Genomic DNA, 18,960 nt, shown 5'->3' with positions numbered 1-18,960 from the left:
AAAGCATAGGCTTAAGGTTCATGCTCTCAATTCAAACGAGCAGATAATTCGTCTTAGCATTTATTGAAGTTACATTTATTACAGCAAGATATAAATGCCATTGATCTCAGCACATTCGACATAATAGATGTCCAGTCTGTACTGTACATCTCAAAAAACAAAATCATGAATATTGACAGCCATGAGTAAGGCAATATAAAGCACATTACATAGATCTTTCATGGAAAGAATATTTTTCATTCTAACTGGTCTGCACAATCAATAGAACAACGCAGAACATCAAGTGAAATCATTACAAATTGTGGTGTTACTATGAACTAACTGCTCAGTGTACAATACAGGATCTCAAACCCAAACTGCGACCAAAGGAAATCTGGATTTTGGATTTTTCTGAAATGTATCCAATAATATTCGGGGACTACATTCTTTTTAAATAACAGGCACACTAAATAATGAATAACAACCATATACGTAACAATTGAATAAGAACCAGTACACAATGCCATGTTCACAGCAGCTCAGAATTTGTTTCTCCTGGTTTCTTGATGTTGTAATGTCGTTAAGTACATGTGCCCATTTTTGATGCTGAGCTTATGCAACATTTCTTTCCATTTTTACCATTGTTACCAGTGGATGCAGTTGGAAGATGTTTAATTTTTTTGTGGGTGGGTAGACAGGAAATGTTTATTATTTTATTATTATTAAGATGATGTTTTTATGTAAGATAACCAATATTTGTAAAAATGTCAAGCTATGTACTACATCAGAAAAATATCTTAATACATTAACATAGTACTAGCAAACAAATCGATATAAAAATTTAAAAAATCTGGCTTACATTATTTAGATTGCATAATCTCAACGTTCTGAAGTTGAGACAGCCATATTTGAGATCTTGAACTTATACCCGAGCTTAAAGTTGGTAAGGAGTTCCACACTTCTCTCTATGGACTAGAGAGGCTTGAAAAATAAGTATTTCATTTATAATGTGTATTTGTGTATCACAAAACATAACTACAATACTGTTGAAAGAATTTTAGTCTGAAGTTTTATATTGCAAAACTATGTCTGCAATGAATAGTGGTCAGGTATCAATGTGATAAAATCAGGATAAGATTACCTATAGTATATAACTTCACATGATATTCACAAGATTACACCCTTCAACCTCAATCGTACATGTACATATGAACAGTAAGATAAATTACATCTTAATTTTACAAAATAAATCAATCTTTTATACACTGAGGGGAGATAAATGTCCTCCTATACCACATTCATTTTTAAAATTGTAGAAGTCTACATGTTGAACATGCCATATAAAAAAAAAACTGGGCATTGCCCAGCTGGATGCAAGTGGAGGTCACATGCACCTTGTTGTTTTCTGTTCTGTAAGTTGCTGAAGAACACCTTGAAGTAACCACAATACACAGCATATTGTACTGTTACTATTTGGACTTAGTGGAAAATGCCTCTTTAATATTACTTCAGCTATTATATTACTACGTCCATTCATCCATTTTCAAACCACTGTATATAATACAGAGTTGAGGGGTAGCCAGAGTCTGTGCAGGCAAGCAACAAAAGCAGCAAAAGGCCGAACACGCTGGACGAGACACCAGTCCATCGCCGAGCACACATGCACAACAGGGGTGTTTTCAGAAGGCAATTAACCTTCCAACATTTCTTTGGACTGTGGGAGGAAACCTGCACACCTGGTTATACTATCCCCAACATACCATCTCCATGCTGATAGCACCCCAGGAAATGAACCCAGGGCTCCATGGCAGCAAGCCAGCAATGCTAACCACTGTGCCATCATGACACCCTGCTACAATGTCAACAGGCACAATATTGTGTACTATTTGTAATGTATATTTGCTTAAAATCTACAGTAAGTTCGGGAACACCCTTTATTATTAGATCCCCTTATTTTCCGAGGACTGGAAAATATAATTTAAAAACTACTGTGTAAAAAGATGGTTTCCAATAATGCATACAGTTTGGAATGGAGGGACATTTCGACAATGAATATATGTACAGTATGTAATCTATGTATAATATATGGTGGATCCAATTTGCATTAAAAAGCAGTAACAATTTGTAGTCTCTATTAAATATGCAAACTACATTTAAAACACATAAAATATGTAACAAAATATTTAGTCTTTCCATATTAGAGAAGGTTTCAAGTATGAATCTATATGACGCTGTGATATACTGTAGATACCTGGGAGACATTAATGGTGTTTTTACCTTAATTTAGCATATATTCCCCCATTTATACAGTGCAGGGAACATCCACAAATGTTGTAATTCTTTTTCATTGTACACTCTCTGTAAATAAGACTTCATTACCTTGTAAGATGGCTGTAGCACACAAACCCAGTGTTATTTATAATAGGAATTATACAACTGCATTCAATTTCACTGTGTTTAGTAATACAAATCAAAATCACAACAGGGCGACACAGTCTTGTGCTATTTCAGTCCTATATCCTTTTTAAAGTTGTTACATTAGAGAATCTATTGCAATTGGAACCCTGAATGTTACTCATGGAAAATAAGGAGCACCCCTGAGTTTGTTATTTTGAGATTGTTAATATTCAAAATAGGATTATAATGGCAGGACAATAACATTTTAGCCAATACTAGACCATCCTATACTCATTTACTTACTAATGGTCATATCAACATTGAAGCTGAACTGAAAGAGCATTCAATAATCAGATGCATTTTACACAACTCTGTTGTAGTATAACAGACAGCCTGTACACATTATTAAAATAAAACAATTATCTTATGTAGAGATAGATACAGTCAAAAGAAGTATTAATAGGAAATATATGAACAGCTGTAAAAAACACTAACATGTAAGGGTTTCAGAAAGATGTTCTCTTCCAAAATGCTTCTGAGAAAAATGTTGATCTTTGTGGGAATAACTACAAAGGCACGAAAATGTATCAAGTTTTTCTGACTGACATGGTATTATTTCTTACTCATACTGTATGTAGTACTAGATTATGCCTTGTCATTCATCTACTGTACACTGCGCTCCAGCATCCACTCCTTCACATTGACTTTAAAGCTATTTTTTCATATGCTTAGCAGAAAGACTTTTTGTCTCATGGATTTATAACTAGTTTCTAAAGCCTGCCACTTAATAATAACTGCTTTTATTTATAAAATGCTTTTCACCCAGAAGGAGCCCAAAGCACTCAACATTTATGAGTGAACTAATTTCATCTACAGTATCACTCAAAAGCAGCGCCTACTCAAAATTCAATGAAAAGAGTGTAACACCTCATCTGTGTATGATGATGCATACAGTATATAAGGAAGATTTACTTAATCCTCACAGAATTTGATTTTCTAAAAATCAATGTGAACGTAGATGTAAAATTATGTAAAAGATGTTAAATCTGTCTTACAAAGTATTGTGTTAGTGTATTATTTTAACATTGCCATTGCTACAAGTGCATTGGTTACATTATAACTACACAGCCATGCTTATCTTTCTCTGATAAAGTAACAGAAAATAAGACTTACAGAGTCTCAAATCAATAATCAGTAACTGAAACGAAAGAAGGGAGCTCTGTACATCTCTCTCTCAGAATTGAACATTTGGCACAGACTTAAACACAAAGGGGTCTGTCCTGCCAGCATCCTCCAACAGTGCTTAAATCACACTTAATGAGTTACAGTGCAATAATGATTATAGAACAGATTTCTGACTGCTTTTGAATCGAAACATGCTTAAACTTTTCAAATCAAAACTATAATTTTTTTTTTATGCAGTGCAACCCTTGGTGAAACTGTACAGAAGGCTGGCTAACTTTTATATGTTAAAAGCATCTTCAATAGATGTTAAAATGCATTCAAAATGAAATTGAAGGTACTCTATATATTTCAAAATCTATTTGAAAAGTGCTCTTTTGCCATGAATAGAGGTATAGAAATACAATTTGACCTAGAAAGCAGATCTCCATGCCTGCTTGTTATTTTCCTGCTCAGCTTGATTCTAGCTGGATGTCCTGGTTCTCCACAGTAGGCAGCTGCTCCCTCCAGTAATTGAAATGGCTGAAAGTGTCGGAACAGGGGAAATCCGAGGAATCTTTCCGTGTCATCAGTGGAAAAACATGGTCCACCACCTCACACAGCCTCACGTATCTGGAAACAAAATGATTGGGAGTGTGGGATTTATATCTGGGGTGTCACATACAGTAGGGATGATGAATTGCAGAATATTTGTCTCTACCCAAAGGGGATCGAACAAATCCAAATCCAACAAAACATGCGTCAGCATGTGTAGGCTGCAAAGGAACAAGTAAAGGTTTTTTCCACCCTGACAAGCAAAGGAAAGAAACACAATGTTTCAACTGTGGAGCCTTCTTCAGAAGAGGAAGAAGGCTCCACAGCCGAAACATGTTTCTTTTCTTCACTTTTCAGCATGGAATTAACCTTTACTTGTCCCTTTGTTACTGTTACACTGTTACATGCAGGCACTACATTTGAGAATGTATGTAAACCAACCTATTTTGAATTTAGCAAGGAAAATTAACATGTAGAAAAAATCTGAAATTGAAAGCAGTCTTTTTTTGGAACAAGTAAAGGTTTATTCCATGCTGAAAAGAGAAGAAAAAAAACACGTTTTGGTTGTGGATCTTTCTTCAGGTGTTGGGTTTTTCTGTGTATATTTATTTTGATTCTAATAAGAAAAATCAAGAGGTAAATTAATACTGAGTGTTCTTAGATAAATAATGTACAACAGTATCTGTTGTGGTTGTAATATCTCACAGTTTGTAACTTGTTTTCAAATATTACTGAAATGTAAGATTTTAACACCTACAGTATGTTTTAAATTTTATATAATGACTCTTAGTATTACTAAAAACAAAAGAAATAACATCATTATGAATTAAAACACTTGGAAAGATACAAATGTATGTCCATAGCTTATGTTTATACAATGTTTGGTGAGATAGAACATGACTAAAGAATGACAAAGATGACAAGATGCTCAAGTTCTACCAAACAGGGTCGTGTACAAGGTATCTGAAGTACCATGACATTCACTATCATTTAAGGTTTAAGGCAGCTTTTTCAGAGACAAAAAGATGAAAGACTCAGAACAGAAAAGGCTTGAACTTACGATGAGATGTTGGTCTTTGCATGCTCTTGTATTAGTTCACCTTTTGGATTGACTGTAAAGATTCTGTTTAGAGGAACTCCCACTTCCTTATAGGAGTATACATCCTACAAAAATATGTTATGAACAAGAATGTTAAGAGCATTGATATGATAAAAGTCTTTTTACATTGTTGATTTGGCAAAACAAAGTATTTTGCTCTGCGGAATATGTGGCCATTTGGAGAATCTGTAAACACTCTCCACAGTCAGCTATACAGTGTATTACATGTAAATTTACAAACACTAAAACCATGGCTTATTGCCCTGATAGCCAGTGACCACTATGCAGTACATACTTCGATGCGATATTATCAATACAACAACACACAGAATCCCAACTCATTCCATCACTTGTCATGCAGAAATTTAGTTTTAAAACTCTTTTGTCATCGGAAGAATGGGACCAAAACAAGTTCAGAATGATCTCCCAAAAAAAAAACTGACTTAGAAATAATAGAAATCTAACCTTCTTTCTCAGACATTAAAAATATTGCATGTCGTTTACATCCTTTACATCCACTTGACATCTCTGAAGTGTATTAAATAGTTGATCAATTTTTCTGTTGAGTACATAAAACCAAACCTGAGCTTAATAAACACTGCATAGCTCCATCTGTGTCCTGCCTTATTGCATCCCTCCAAAACAGAGCCTTTGTTTGTATTCAGTGGTTCATTATAACTATTACCCATAACAATGGGCATGATTCTAAGTGATATACTGTATTAGGAAAATGGCAAATTCAAAATTCTGAGAATGCAATATGCTACATTGTGTGTTACAAACACTTCAAAACAGCAGCAAGTAATATTAAATGTAAGTAGTTCAGGTGGGTAGCTGCGTCAGCATGCACAGGCTGCAAAGGAACAAGTAATAGGTTTATTCCATGCTGAAAAGAGAAGAAAGAAAACACAACGTTTCGGCTGTGGAGCCTTCTTCGGGTGAGGGGAGAAGCAGAGTGGCCAATCAAGTGGTGCAAATTGCAGATTGGCCGCTCTCCCTCCCCCCTGCTCCTGCCTCCTCTCTCCTGGCCTTTGTTTTCCCGTGCTATATTATCTTTGCTGACTGCCCTATCTTTCTTACACCCGAAGAAGGCTCCACAGCTGAAACTTTTTGTTTTCTTTCTTCTCTTTTCAGCATGGAATAAACCTATTACTTGTTCCATATTAAATGTAATGTAATATTAGAAATATTAAAAACATTTAAGTTAATGAATTCTAAAATCTTATCTTTAAAATACAATTAGGGACCAGCACCAGAAGTCCTGTTTGCTCCTACTGTACCTACCGTTGCTCTGTTCCCAAAAGCGGCATAAAATGGCTGAGTGTTCGGATAAAACAAATGTTTTATGTCTGTGAGACACTCTATTTTGAACTTCTCTGGCTTCTTTTCAATCACTTCCCTGTAATGATTTTAAGAAAGAAACAGTTACATCACTGAAAACTGTGAAAAGAGTAAACTATACAGAGTATAACTGCAATCTTTTTAAGGCATAACAAACTAGCCAGTGTTTGCTGCATATATTTGTGTCAAGGCTAATCGTCTTAATAATGACTCCTGACTCCTGTAGATAGAATCGACTTTATGTTGTCAACCATGGCAGGAATATTAAACACGGTGTATAAACTGTGTCCTCACACAGTTTGGAAAGACTGTGTCCATTGTGTTGTAGTGGAAAATGACAGGTTATGGTGTTTCGGTGGGTGGGGTGCAAAGGGTATTGCTGGAGATTAAATACTTGCCTGTGCAAAGCTGAGAACAAGCTGCTTGGACTCAACAGTACAGGGCCCTGAGGCAGCATGGTGCCCCTCTCATTCACCCAGTGCAGATAGCCCCTTGTCATGCCCGCCATTCCAATTGCTCGGGCTGAGCAATACAGGAATTTATAGCCATTTCTGGAAAACATCAGAAGGCACTGCAAACAACCATACGATATGCTCATAAGACATTTACCACTATGCCATCCTTCTACCTTTTTTTTGTCTTAATTACAAAACACAATTAGATTTCAAAAGTAACATACACATTTTGGTATTTAGCTAAGAGGTGACTAGTTTTTCTTTTGTTGAGAAAATGCAGTATATCCTATATCCACTATACCCTAAGACAATGGAACCTTTTAAAATTTTGAAAAGGTTTAAAAAAACCTTTTAAAAGGTTGGGGAATGCAAGCTTTATGTTAAACATGCAAAGTGAGTCAACAGGATGCTTTGGTCTGACTGACTGCTTCGGGTGAAGTTGAACTGTGGTTAATGCAGAGGTGCCCTCGTACAGATGAAGCCATTCAAAACGCGTGGGGTATTTCGTGGTACATCGTACACAGTGCTTGAGAGGAAGTTCATGTAGTGCAGGTGAGTCTATCGGTTGTCTTGCTCTTCCCAGGAGACAAGCTGAGGTTTTTCCTCTGTACTTACTGGCTGACTTTATGGTACAGCCTGGCAATGCCTTGATGAGTCCAGTCTTTGCCAAGGGTGGGTAAAATATGACCCAGAGTGTCAGACCTGAAAAGAAATTGAAAACTTTATTACAGGAGAAAATTATAAGAGAAACACTTCTGTTGTCAGTAGAGTGGCCACTATTCTAAAGCACTAATCACAAGTAGTAGTTTCAGTATCTAGCATTTGTAAGCAGAAGCACTCATGCTTGTATAACTATAAAGTCTACTATATGTACGTCTACTTACTGTGAGCAGAACTGTGAGCAAAAACAGCACACTAGCAGGTTTTAAACACCTCTAGTTAGACACCTCATGAATTGTCAGTCATAAGGACTTTACTGAAAGTTATTTTAAGAAACTGTATTATACAAGTGCAATTAGGCCCTAATAAATTGTGAAAAACTTTGTGGGCTCTTGGAAATTTAACATGCTTCTGTATTATTAGTCTTTTGGTTGTGTATACTGTAACTACAACTTACACTTGTCCTAGCTTCGTTGATATCATGGGCTTTTTATAACTTTTTGAATAAGCACGAACATATCAACTTAAAAACATTCGTAAATAACAGATGAATATTTTTATTAAATTATTCCCCACTTACGTACATGTTTTCTTATAGATTATGATCTTGTAATTGCTTTTCAAATCTCCTTATCACTTTTCCTGAACTCTGCCATTGTTAGCACACAAATAAGTAAAGATATATAAAGGCAGAAATTCTGCTTCTTTCAAAAAAGAAAATTAGGGTTACACAACTAAAAATGAAGTAATCCAATTCAGTTCAAAACTACTCGATACATTGCAATAAAACATTTCGGCCAGCAGGGGGCAGTACATAACTTTGTCTTCAGTAGGTAAACAATCAAAAGACAATTTGGGTAGCAGCACTAAATCTACGGATTAGTATCTAAGAAAAGGTATATCAAACACAGTGTTCCACTGATGACCGATTTCTCTCGAGATTCTTTTAATAAAATGTCTTCTGTGCAAATCAACAGAAATTAAATGATCTTCTGTCCAAATCGGGGTAATACAAATATTGACTCTCTTCCTTCACTTAATTTGCATGATATCATGACAAAAGTGCGATCAGTTAGAAAAGATACAAGAAAATACAAATAAAAAATGAATAGGTTACTCCTCACAAATTGTGAGAAACAGGGAAAGGCATCAAATGCAAATTACAGATTTTGTATAATATACAAGTGTAACTGAGTATTAGTAACTGAGTTACTAAAGCTCAAGTGATAAAGCTTCAGGCTTTTAGCTCTCAAACCTTGTGATGGTGCCATCAATGTCAGAGATGACTATTTTATCATCCCAGCTCCACAGGTATATGGTTCCCTCACAGCGACAAGTGCCCTGGTACTGTGTAGTCACACTGAAGACAACATCATTGGGTCCATCTTTCAGCTGGAGGCTGACCTACAGTATTGAACAGTGGGGACTGTAAGGAGGGGTTTTTCACTGTTGTTCACAACATAGCATGGGGTCTAAATTCCCATCAGCCGCTACAACCTGAAGTCTCCACCAGGTGTCAAAAAGGGTCAAACAAGATTCTTTGTGTACAGATTTCAACATAAAAAATACAATAGCTTCAGAATAAATGGTTAAATATTTGTGTGATGGGCACTTCAGTGTGAGTTTACATTTTTCATGGAATGTGGAATCATTTTTTGTAATCAAAAAGAACAGTTCTATCAAACTGCATTGCCTCTTGATAAAATCGGATTGCTTTTTTAAAAATAAAATTAATATACAGGCATACATATTGTATATACAGACACAACATACTGTACTGTATATAAGGAACCGGTAACGGGTTTATTCCATGCTTAAAAGAAACACAACGTTTTGGCTCTGGAGCCTTCTTCCGGTGTGTATAATACAGGTTTTTTAGCAAAACCTGTTGATCCTATTTATGGTAAAGTTAATGAGAACACACTCATGAGATATAATTATATAATGACTCAATGAAAGATGATATACTGAAATTTTGTGCCAACTGGGTCACTCACCAGCTGTTCAGACGTGAGCCTGAGAGTCTTCTTGTATGAAACCCCCGTGGATGACAGCGATACAGAATCCTGCTGTGTAGCAGCAGAGCTCTGTTCAGCTGTCCTGTGGTCCTCATCACTAGAAGAGGATTCATCCTTCAGCCTGCATCACAAATTCAACACAGAAGCTTGAGCTGAGGCAACAATAACAACGACAACACCAGCCAAGTGGGCACTTAGTCTTCGTTGAGACATCTAATCTCATCAAATCTAGGCCATTCAAGATCTTTGGAGAGAGTACTGTAGAGGATAATACCATCTATAAGGGCATCATCTTAGAAAGCCTTCTGTTTGGCAATTAATTTCAAGGGTCATTTCTGACTGGGATGAATACTTTGTGCGTTATGATTCGAATACATGTTAGGAATCTCACTACAGTATTTCTTCCACCATACAGTCATGCTTGGAAGCTTGTGAGCCCTTCAAGGAGGTCATTATTTTAGATATTATATGAACCTGAACTCTTTATTTAGAATATTCATTCTCTATATTCATTAAGACTTTCCACACATAAAAAGGGATTTGAACTCATAGATTATTAGACTGTGATATTTAACAAATCTCCAGATAGTCTTGTGTGCAAAAGTAAATGAAACCTTTTCAGCCAATAACTTCTGTCACCTCCTTTAGCAGCACTTACTTCACACAGACCTCCTATAACCAATCATCATTCTCTGACATCTTGCTGGAGGGATTTTTCCTCCATGTCTTGCAAAATGAGGTCTTGCATGAAAAGCCCTCTTCAGGTCCTGCCACAGCATTTCAATAGGATTCAGGTCAGGGCTTTGGCTTGGCCATTCCAGGACACAGAACCTCTTCTTCCTAAGCCATTCTTTAGTGGACTTACTTGAATGTTTTAGATCGTTGTCTTGTTGAAACATCCACTTTGTGCCCAGCTTGAGTTTTCGAACTGATGGCTTGACATTCTACTCAAGAATCCCTTGATATTTCTCAGAATTCATGATTCCCTTCCTCAATTATGTCAAGTTGCACAGGGCCAGAGTAAGAAAAACAGCCCCTTACAAGGACACTCCCACCACCGTGCTTGACAGTAGGGATAAGGTTTATGTTGGTGGTAGGCTGTGTTGGCTCTTCGCCAAACAGGGACCCTCTTTTTGTGCCCAGATAGTTCAATTTTGGACTCATCTGTTCACTTCCAGAACAGACTTCCAGAACTCTTCAGGCTTGTCCAGGTGGTCTCTTTTCTTTTTTGACAGAAGAGGCTTCTTCCTGGCGACCCTTGCATAGATGGCATTTCTGTTCTACTACTCCAGAGGCTGCTGGGGAGGTTTGTAGATCTCTAGATGTTGTATTAGGATTACCTTTTACCTCTTTTATTATTCTCCTTGTGGCACTGGGTGAAATTTTAGGAGGACGTGCACTTCTTGGCAGGGTTGCCATTGTTTTAAATGCCCTCCACTTGTATACTGTTTGCCTAACAGTGGATTTAGGGAGCCCAAAGCTTTTTGAAATGGCTTTATAACCTTGTCCAGGTTGATGAGTATCCACTACTTTTTTCCTCAGTTCTGCCGATGTTTCCTTAGTTCGAGGCATGATGCTAGACTTGTAGGAAGAGTAACTGACCTGCATTCTTGCAATTATTTATGTTTGCTCCCCCCTAACACAGTATTTCAGATCTTCAATTTCATTGGTTATCTCAGTTAATTGGTTAACACTCTGTCATCGACCCACCTGATCCTGCTCTACCCTGATGCAAGTCATAGAACTAAGGGTTCACTTATTTTTGTACCTGCACAATTTCTGTATACTGTGGGTATTATTTTGCTGCATGGACATTTTCTTTCACAACACTCAAAGTGGTGAATAATTATACTTTATTTCAATTTGGAAGTGAGAAATTCTGATTAAATATGCATTTTGTGGTTAAAAAAACAAAAAATCTCAAATTATGCAATGGATTCACAAACTTTCATGCATGACTGTAACTTTACCATGATAAGACCCTTGTTATGCAAATTAAAGCTAATTTGAATTAATTTGTTCAAAAAATAGCATCTGAAATGAAGACTTCACTTGTAAATGTTTAGTAGTACCTGCTGACAGAAGCCATTTTTCCAGCCTCTTCTCCTTTCAGATTTGCTCCTTGTTCTGAATTGGATTCCTATTAAAATAAAGTATATTTTATTAAAATACACAGTCTAAAAGGGGGAATGAGCAGCTGATCTTTAAATATTTTTATTACAGTCTTTTAAAATGCCCATCCTCTTTATATTTAAATGAGAAAAGCTTATAATAATAATAGGACTGCATCTTAGCTTCATTTACAGAGCACTGATTGGTTTTACAAGTGTAATTCTGCCAGTTACTAATGATCCATGTGTACTGCAAACCACAGAAACTCTGTGCTTCATCCACAACTATTTTTGTGTTGTGTCAATTACACAAGGTATTATTTATACAATACTAATAGAACCTAACTGAACAAAAATATTTTATACCATATTGAAACACTTAATGTTTGCCAGGCCTCTTTCAGTTTGCACTACAAGGATCGAGTACAGTATGTTTGTAACAATGGGACGTTTCAGAAACACTTGGGAGTTCATGCTTGAAGAGTGCCAAGTTCCGGCTCTCTTCGGACAGCTGTCTGTGTGGGCTGTGCGCGGCTCAGGGTCGTACCACTTTGACACTGCTGTTCCTCCCACGCCAAGAGAACCACCACCTTCCACCTTTCTTTGGCATCTTTTCCTTCATGATGCTCTCCACAGCAGTCTAGAGCAAATGAACAAAATAACTAACGGAACTCAAAACACAATGAGAAAGAAAAACTAAAAAACAGGTAAACATGCAAAAACACTTCTGGAAAAGGCCACATTTAGATACAGAGCAGCAAAATAAAAAGGTTAAACGTACAGGGCTTGCCCCAAAGATCTTGGGGAAACAGAATGAGAGGAAGTCCAAAGCAGATGAGACATAACTAAAGCATGAATTCTTGGGCCACATTTAAAAAAAATGGAAGAAAAAAAATCAGAGAAAACAGAAGGGGAAAATGAGTTTACTTTATCTTTCAGGGTATAGTCAAATTTTGAGAAAATGGACATACTTGATGTCATACCTACATAAATTGAAGTACAACATCAAGATTCAACAAACTAATTTTACCTTTGCAGGATCAATCTAGTTACTTTCAGAAAAAAAATACTTAGAAAAAATAGAACTAATGTTGATTACGTTTTTTCCTCCCCTCTACTTATTAATTGTTATTATACTTAATTCTATAGGTGGTAACACCACAGATTATATCTTGTTGAAAAGGTAGTATTTTAAAATATTCCCATTTGTTTCCAATGAGGGAAACCGAGTCTCCCTCACTGACACCATTATTTTGCAACAGAATGCATAACTGCTCATACCACAACAGAATGGGCCCATAGTTTCCAAAAAGAATCTAACCACATAATTAGTCAACACAAAACAGAGACGGGGTTATTAAAAGGACAGATAACAGTGTGATCACACAACAAAGAAACATTGCTGGTCTTTTTAAGTTACTTTCACAGCGAAAGACTGACAAAAAGTAACGAGAGTCAATATACAACATACTATTTTGCAGTTCTTTGATTCATGTTGGCTCACCTTCGGCAGTGGTTTCTGGAAAGCCTGCATTGCCAGCATAATTGGAGCCGCTGTAGTCCAGTTGTAATACCTAAAAGAATTGCAAGTACTCTCTGTTTAATTAGTACTTAATAAATACATTAAGCATTTTTCGCTATGGTCCACAGCAGGCCATGATCAGCTAGACATCAGCACCACCATAAAAGCTATACATTACTTATATATGTAAGTTTTAAATTTGTTCATAGACAGAGAGCATAAAGTTTAGATCATTTGTGCACTGTGGCGTTATATGTGCATATACCACGTTTTAGTCATTGATTTGAATTGTGGCAAGTTACTTGAATATGATATAATTTAATTGCTCATACTGTACATATTTAATGAAAGATTTGAGAATTAAAAACTTGAAGACTCTTTGGATGTTCTCACTTACTTGTTTCCAATCTTCACTACGAGGTGTGGATCATCAATGATAGCTGGATTGTCAGCAAACTGTTGGTAAGATACTTCTTTTTCTTGAAATTGTTCTACAATGAAAAGTCCAAAAACCCAAGTACTTAAATTAGTGTATATACAATCCTCTGCCATCAGAATGCTGTAAAACAGTTTATTTGACATGTTTATTACAGTTTGTATTTTAACCATAACCATGAATTTTAGTTTCTAAAAGGGAACATTATAAAAAGAAAATGTACAATGAATCATATAGACACACAACCCTACTGTATGTGATTGAATTTACAACCAGGATCCTATGAACCTTTCAAAAAACATAATTAAAGAATATCAGGATTTTTAAAAAGATACACATGCAAGTCTTATTAGTATTTGATAATAAAATACATACTCCTATAGAAGACTATTCAGTAGAAAGAATACTAAGCTGTCAAAGTGACTTCCTCTGTTACAACATAAACTTAAAAACAAAATTGAACATCAGCCTACTAACATACTTAATTCCTTCATACAGCAGCTGGAGCTGAGGAAACACTACAAAGTCTTGTACCCTTTGTTATCTCCTTGTTATCAGTCAGCCCTCCACAGAGGGAGATGGCAATGGAGGGCAGATCGCCTATTTGATCAGAGAAGCTGTCCACTCCGCTATCCATCCCTGAACTGCCCACAGACTGTGGGGACTGGTTGGCAGATCTGGCTCCATTCTCTGAGCTGCTCCTACCAGGCCCACTGGCATCGCTGCAAGAAGCAGCAACGAAGCATTGTTATAAAAAAAATTTAGCAACAGACTTCAGAACATGTAGTTTCTTAGTGTCAATTCTTCAGGTACTCTATTTGCAAATTTAACTGGACTGGACTGATAACCTTAAGACTTACTGGTTGCATGCAAAAGACATTATTGCATTACCCCAGAAAATATTAAGGTACATTTTTTTTTTGCAAAAGCCTTCTACTATTAAGAAATTCAATCCTATAATCAGTCTGAGAGTTCTGGAAATGTTTGGAATTATGATTTTCTTGACTTAGAACGTTCAATCAGAATTTGCCAAAACGGAATGACAATTTTGATGGTCCCCAAATCCATCTACTTTGTTAACAGAAATTATTTGTTAACAGAAATACATTTTCAGTATATTACACCTACTCAACATGGTTACAGTACTTACCTCTTGGGGAAGTACAGAGCTGCCACTTCAGGTTCCAACTCTGTAATGTCATCCAAGTAAACACCGTCAGCTCCGAGATGCCGACTTCTCTTATCTAAAAAAAACATCAGTAATGATCAATAACAATAGACAGATACACTGGATAAATAGAACTGTCATTTGGAACTTTGGAAAGAGCTGTAGCACTCTCAAGGAACAAAAACTACATTTTAGGATCACTTAAAGAAGAAAAATAATATAAGCTGGGTTTCATTCTCTAAGAGACATGATGTTCTTCCATTTTCACTTAAGTAGAAAACACATTAACATGCTTATCAATCCCAGAGCCCAGAGAGCTCCTGCAGTTTGTTCTTTTTGTTTTTGAGAGTTCCCGAGATGACGTTGTAATTGGGCTATATTATGCACATAAAGCTGTCCGTTTCAATAATGACAGAACAGATCACTTGAAAGATCTTCTTAAAAGAAGCTTCTGCAGACAGATCTGGAGGCACGCTGTGTTTTCCGTACCTTTTCTTTTGGAGGGGGAGTCGGTTTTACTGGCTGGCCGGGGCTGCCCTGCGGGGGGGCAGGGCTCCTCGCTCTCGGCCAGCGGCCGTGGAGTTTCCCCTGCCGGCCTGACGCCGGCCTCCATCTCCGCCTCGGCCGCAGCCTCGCTCTCGGAGGCGGCTGCCTCCAGCAGGAGAGGTGAGGGGGGGCAGTCTTCGTGAGCCTCGGTGGGGGAGTCGCCAGAAATCACCCTGAAATGAGTGCTTTCCGAAACTGGGATGTTTACCAGAACAGACTGCTCAGACTGCGACAGAAATGAAGGCTGCAATAATACAAAAGAAGCGAAAGAAAACATATGTATGCCTTTAAAAAGTGTTTGTAGGTATTACTAAATTAGTAGGATAAGCAAAGGAGAACATTAGCACTGTAGTAGCAAGAAATTAAATTCAAATTTAGATAAGATTCAAGACAGAAAACACATGGCAGATGATATTTAGTTCAGACAAGGACAGATTTTGCATGTTATCCAAAGGGTTATGGGTAACAAGGTTGTGTGGAACAAACTACCCAATATAAGAAACGGCTGGATGAGATCCTTCCTATATTCTCGAAATCATTCCATAATCCAAAAGCCCCCAAACTAATAACTTTGCTCACACTTTTTTTACACAAAAGCATCTTCATTAACACTGTGAAAATCCATTGATTATTCATGTACCATGGCAACTACACACAAAAGAGCAATTAAATTTTAAAATGTAAAAATAAGTCTGGCCAAAAGGAAGACATCACTGAAAAAGCCTATTTGTTCTGCAGCAAATCGCTTATGTGACTTTACATATACTGTACTATAATATCAAATTAAAAAAAGGGAGATAAACATTCCTGAAGCAGAAAACTTCTGTACCTTTGCAGCCTGTGGTAGCTCCCCCCAGGCCCACAGCATTTGTGGGTTGTCCTGCTTAGCTTTGTCAGAGACTTTAGTGACCAGCTCGGAGTCGCTCTTCGGGGTTGAAGGCCTTGATCCTCCTGGGCTAGAGATGAGAAAAAAAAACACCGTCAGGTACGCAGTAATGGGAACATGATGTACCTGACACTGTTCCACTTAATTAACAAGTAAGGTGGTTAAAAAGATCAAAACACAGTTGTTTTATTGCAGAGCTGTCATTTTATGTTTAATTTAACACAGGGGATATAATATTAATTCCTAAACCAAACATGGGACATTGAAAAGGCAGAAAAGAATATTGGCTTTATTAGTAGAATCCAGGGCAGTATAGACATTAGCACTGCTGCCTCTCAGTTCTGGGGTCCTGGGTTTGATTCCACATCTGGGTTGCTATCTATAGAGTTTGTATATTCTCCCTGTATTTGTGCGGATTTCGTTCAGGTGCTCCAGTTTATTCCCACAGTCCACAAACAGTGGTAAGTTAATATGTTTCTTGGAAAACTAGCCCTGGTGTGAGTGTGTGCCTGTCTGTGTCTGTGTGTGCCCCTGTGATGGACTGGCATCCTGTCCAGGGTATATCCTCCCCTTCCCCGGGACCCTGTATTTGGTGAAGCAGAGAGAAAATGGATAGCAAATTCCAGTTTGTATATCAGGTTTCATAAAATACAATAAAACCTTAATTTTCTTGGGTGTTAGTTACTTCGAAGTCTCTGCAAATTGCGATCTTGCAAATGTGGGACTTAAAACCTTACGGGAAAAACAGGTTATCATTCCGTGACTTGCATTTTCATATTAATATTTTTATTACTACTCTTAACTACTTCATTTATTGGTTATTTATTTATTGGTAGTGAGTATATATAATGAATATCATTAACTTAAAACAAATAATTTATTTGATTGATTAATTCATTGTTAAACAGATAAATTTAATTGCTGTTATAATATTATGGCTTACCTATATTATAGTTCTTTTTTTCACTCTAAGCAGAGTGAATTTTATTTACTATTTAGATCTTGTTTTTTGTTATTATTGTACAGTACATGTGGTACCACTGTACTGTAATGAAGTTTATTAAAGCAATAAAGTAATAACAGACAAGAATATAAATTAAGGGTGCTCACTCAACTCTCTCTCTCTCCTGCAGTTTTTCCCCACAAGACTTGCAAGAACTGAGACTTTCATATCTCAGGAGACCAAGGAGCTTTTGTTATTTAACATTTCTTTTATTGCACAGCACACACAAGCATTACTCTGACAAAAGTTTACACATAACATACTGTACATCTAACGCTCTCCTGATAGAAACTGAGTAACGGATCCACAGCCCATGATGCACTTCTACATAAACATGTATACTCTTTGTTAACCAAGCTACAGTGTTTTCACTGAGAGATGAATGTGAAGTAGATCCGCTAGATGAAAATACACAAAATGCATCACCGCATTTAGGCTCCTGCTGCACAGCAAACGAGATGTGATTTCGTTCTGTGAATGCCACGAAAGTGGTCACTGATAATTTTGCATGAATGGACAACTTATGAATATCGAGGTTTTACTCTATAACATTATTTGTTTTAATTTTATGTGACCTACAGTATATACAGTAGTTCAAAACTATCTCCTGTCTGTTTTATGTAAGACTAATAGATTATTTTTATTCCAATTGGTATTTGTAGCTTGCTTCAGCCTAATGGGGAACAAAAAAAGAGTTTTTTAACTTTAGAAATGGTTCATTCACAATCTAGGGACAGGACGATTACAATAAACAAACTACTGGGAGACTTTCATTAGTGTTGTCAGCTCCCTGCCATTTAATTGAACACTTAAACTAACAGCTTCCCTAATAACACATTTATAACCATCATGAACTCTATGGGTAACTTGTAGTCTCCCACTGTTTTAGAGTTTTATAACTTGAAATCTGTAACTTTTTTAAGATGTTCACAAGCAGTTAAAATGTTTCCTGCAACAAAATATAAGTTCAGTTGTGAGTTAAAGTGAAACCTGTAATGAAAGCCAGAAGGATGGCCGTTATACACGGGGTGTTATAATGGGAGAATAATTATATTCGAACTGTACCTATAGTGCATGTCAGGGTACTATGGAAGGATTTGAGGAAGGACTAGTGACCATCACAGATAGTTCAAACAGGGATTTGTATGAAGGAAACTGGAAAAATATTAAGTTTCTCTTTGAAATATACACCTCAGTTTTCTTAAACAGTTACTTAATGGGTTAAAAAAAACATTAAATTACCATTGTTACAAAACTGTGTGATGAACCACCAATTCATTTATCCGTAGTTTAAAATGTGTTAGTAGACGTAGTATAACAACTGAATTAGGAGAGGGCATGGAATGGGACAATAAGATGAATCAGTCTTATACCTGTCTGAAGGCTGGAAGAGAGAAGATTGCTGTGGGCAAGAGACAGACAAGCCACTGCTTGCAGGGATTGGTAGAGTGTAGAACAGGCCTTTGTGCCCTATCGTCGGGCTATAGTGTGACAGCACATTGGAAGAAAAAAGTTACATGTCAACTTTTTATTTCATGTTGTGAGTGTTCTGTCTTTTGTTTTCTATTTTGACATTACAATGATTCTTTACATAAAAAAACTATATTCCACTTGGCCTGTTTT

At 36.7% G+C, this 18,960-nt stretch overlaps 1 protein-coding gene across 4 annotated transcripts in view; it reads right to left on the bottom strand.

Moving 5' to 3' along the window:
- Nucleotides 1-44: 44 nt before the first annotated feature.
- The window catches only part of lpin1a (lipin 1a), a 45,640-nt gene continuing 26,724 nt past the window's right edge, over nt 45-18,960 (bottom strand). For 2 of the 4 annotated variants that reach the window (XM_088626207.1, XM_088626208.1), the window contains exons 6-21: nt 18,711-18,818; nt 16,278-16,404; nt 15,392-15,692; nt 14,885-14,978; nt 14,269-14,456; nt 13,696-13,789; nt 13,281-13,350; nt 12,324-12,416; nt 11,738-11,805; nt 9,645-9,786; nt 8,903-9,051; nt 7,603-7,689; nt 6,931-7,083; nt 6,476-6,590; nt 5,153-5,256; nt 45-4,170 (exon numbers count right to left, since the gene is read on the bottom strand). In XM_088626207.1, coding sequence (XP_088482333.1) covers nt 4,011-4,170; nt 5,153-5,256; nt 6,476-6,590; nt 6,931-7,083; nt 7,603-7,689; nt 8,903-9,051; nt 9,645-9,786; nt 11,738-11,805; nt 12,324-12,416; nt 13,281-13,350; nt 13,696-13,789; nt 14,269-14,456; nt 14,885-14,978; nt 15,392-15,692; nt 16,278-16,404; nt 18,711-18,818 — 2,053 coding nt within the window. In that variant the 3' untranslated portion in view covers nt 45-4,010. Of the gene's footprint in view, nt 4,171-5,152; nt 5,257-5,656; nt 5,751-6,475; nt 6,591-6,930; nt 7,084-7,602; nt 7,690-8,902; nt 9,052-9,644; nt 9,787-11,737; nt 11,806-12,323; nt 12,417-13,280; nt 13,351-13,695; nt 13,790-14,268; nt 14,457-14,884; nt 14,979-15,391; nt 15,693-16,277; nt 16,405-18,710; nt 18,819-18,960 lie in introns of all 4 variants that reach the window. The other 2 variants (XR_015935459.1, XM_088626209.1) reach the window with 2 other exon arrangements.

This window comes from Lepisosteus platostomus, chromosome 3 (assembly GCF_059453375.1).
Source record: "Lepisosteus platostomus isolate fLepPlt1 chromosome 3, fLepPlt1.hap1, whole genome shotgun sequence".
NCBI lineage: Eukaryota > Metazoa > Chordata > Actinopteri > Semionotiformes > Lepisosteidae > Lepisosteus > Lepisosteus platostomus.
The sequence above is the reverse complement of the archived record's forward strand: the minus strand, read 5'-3'. Positions and strand labels throughout refer to the sequence as shown.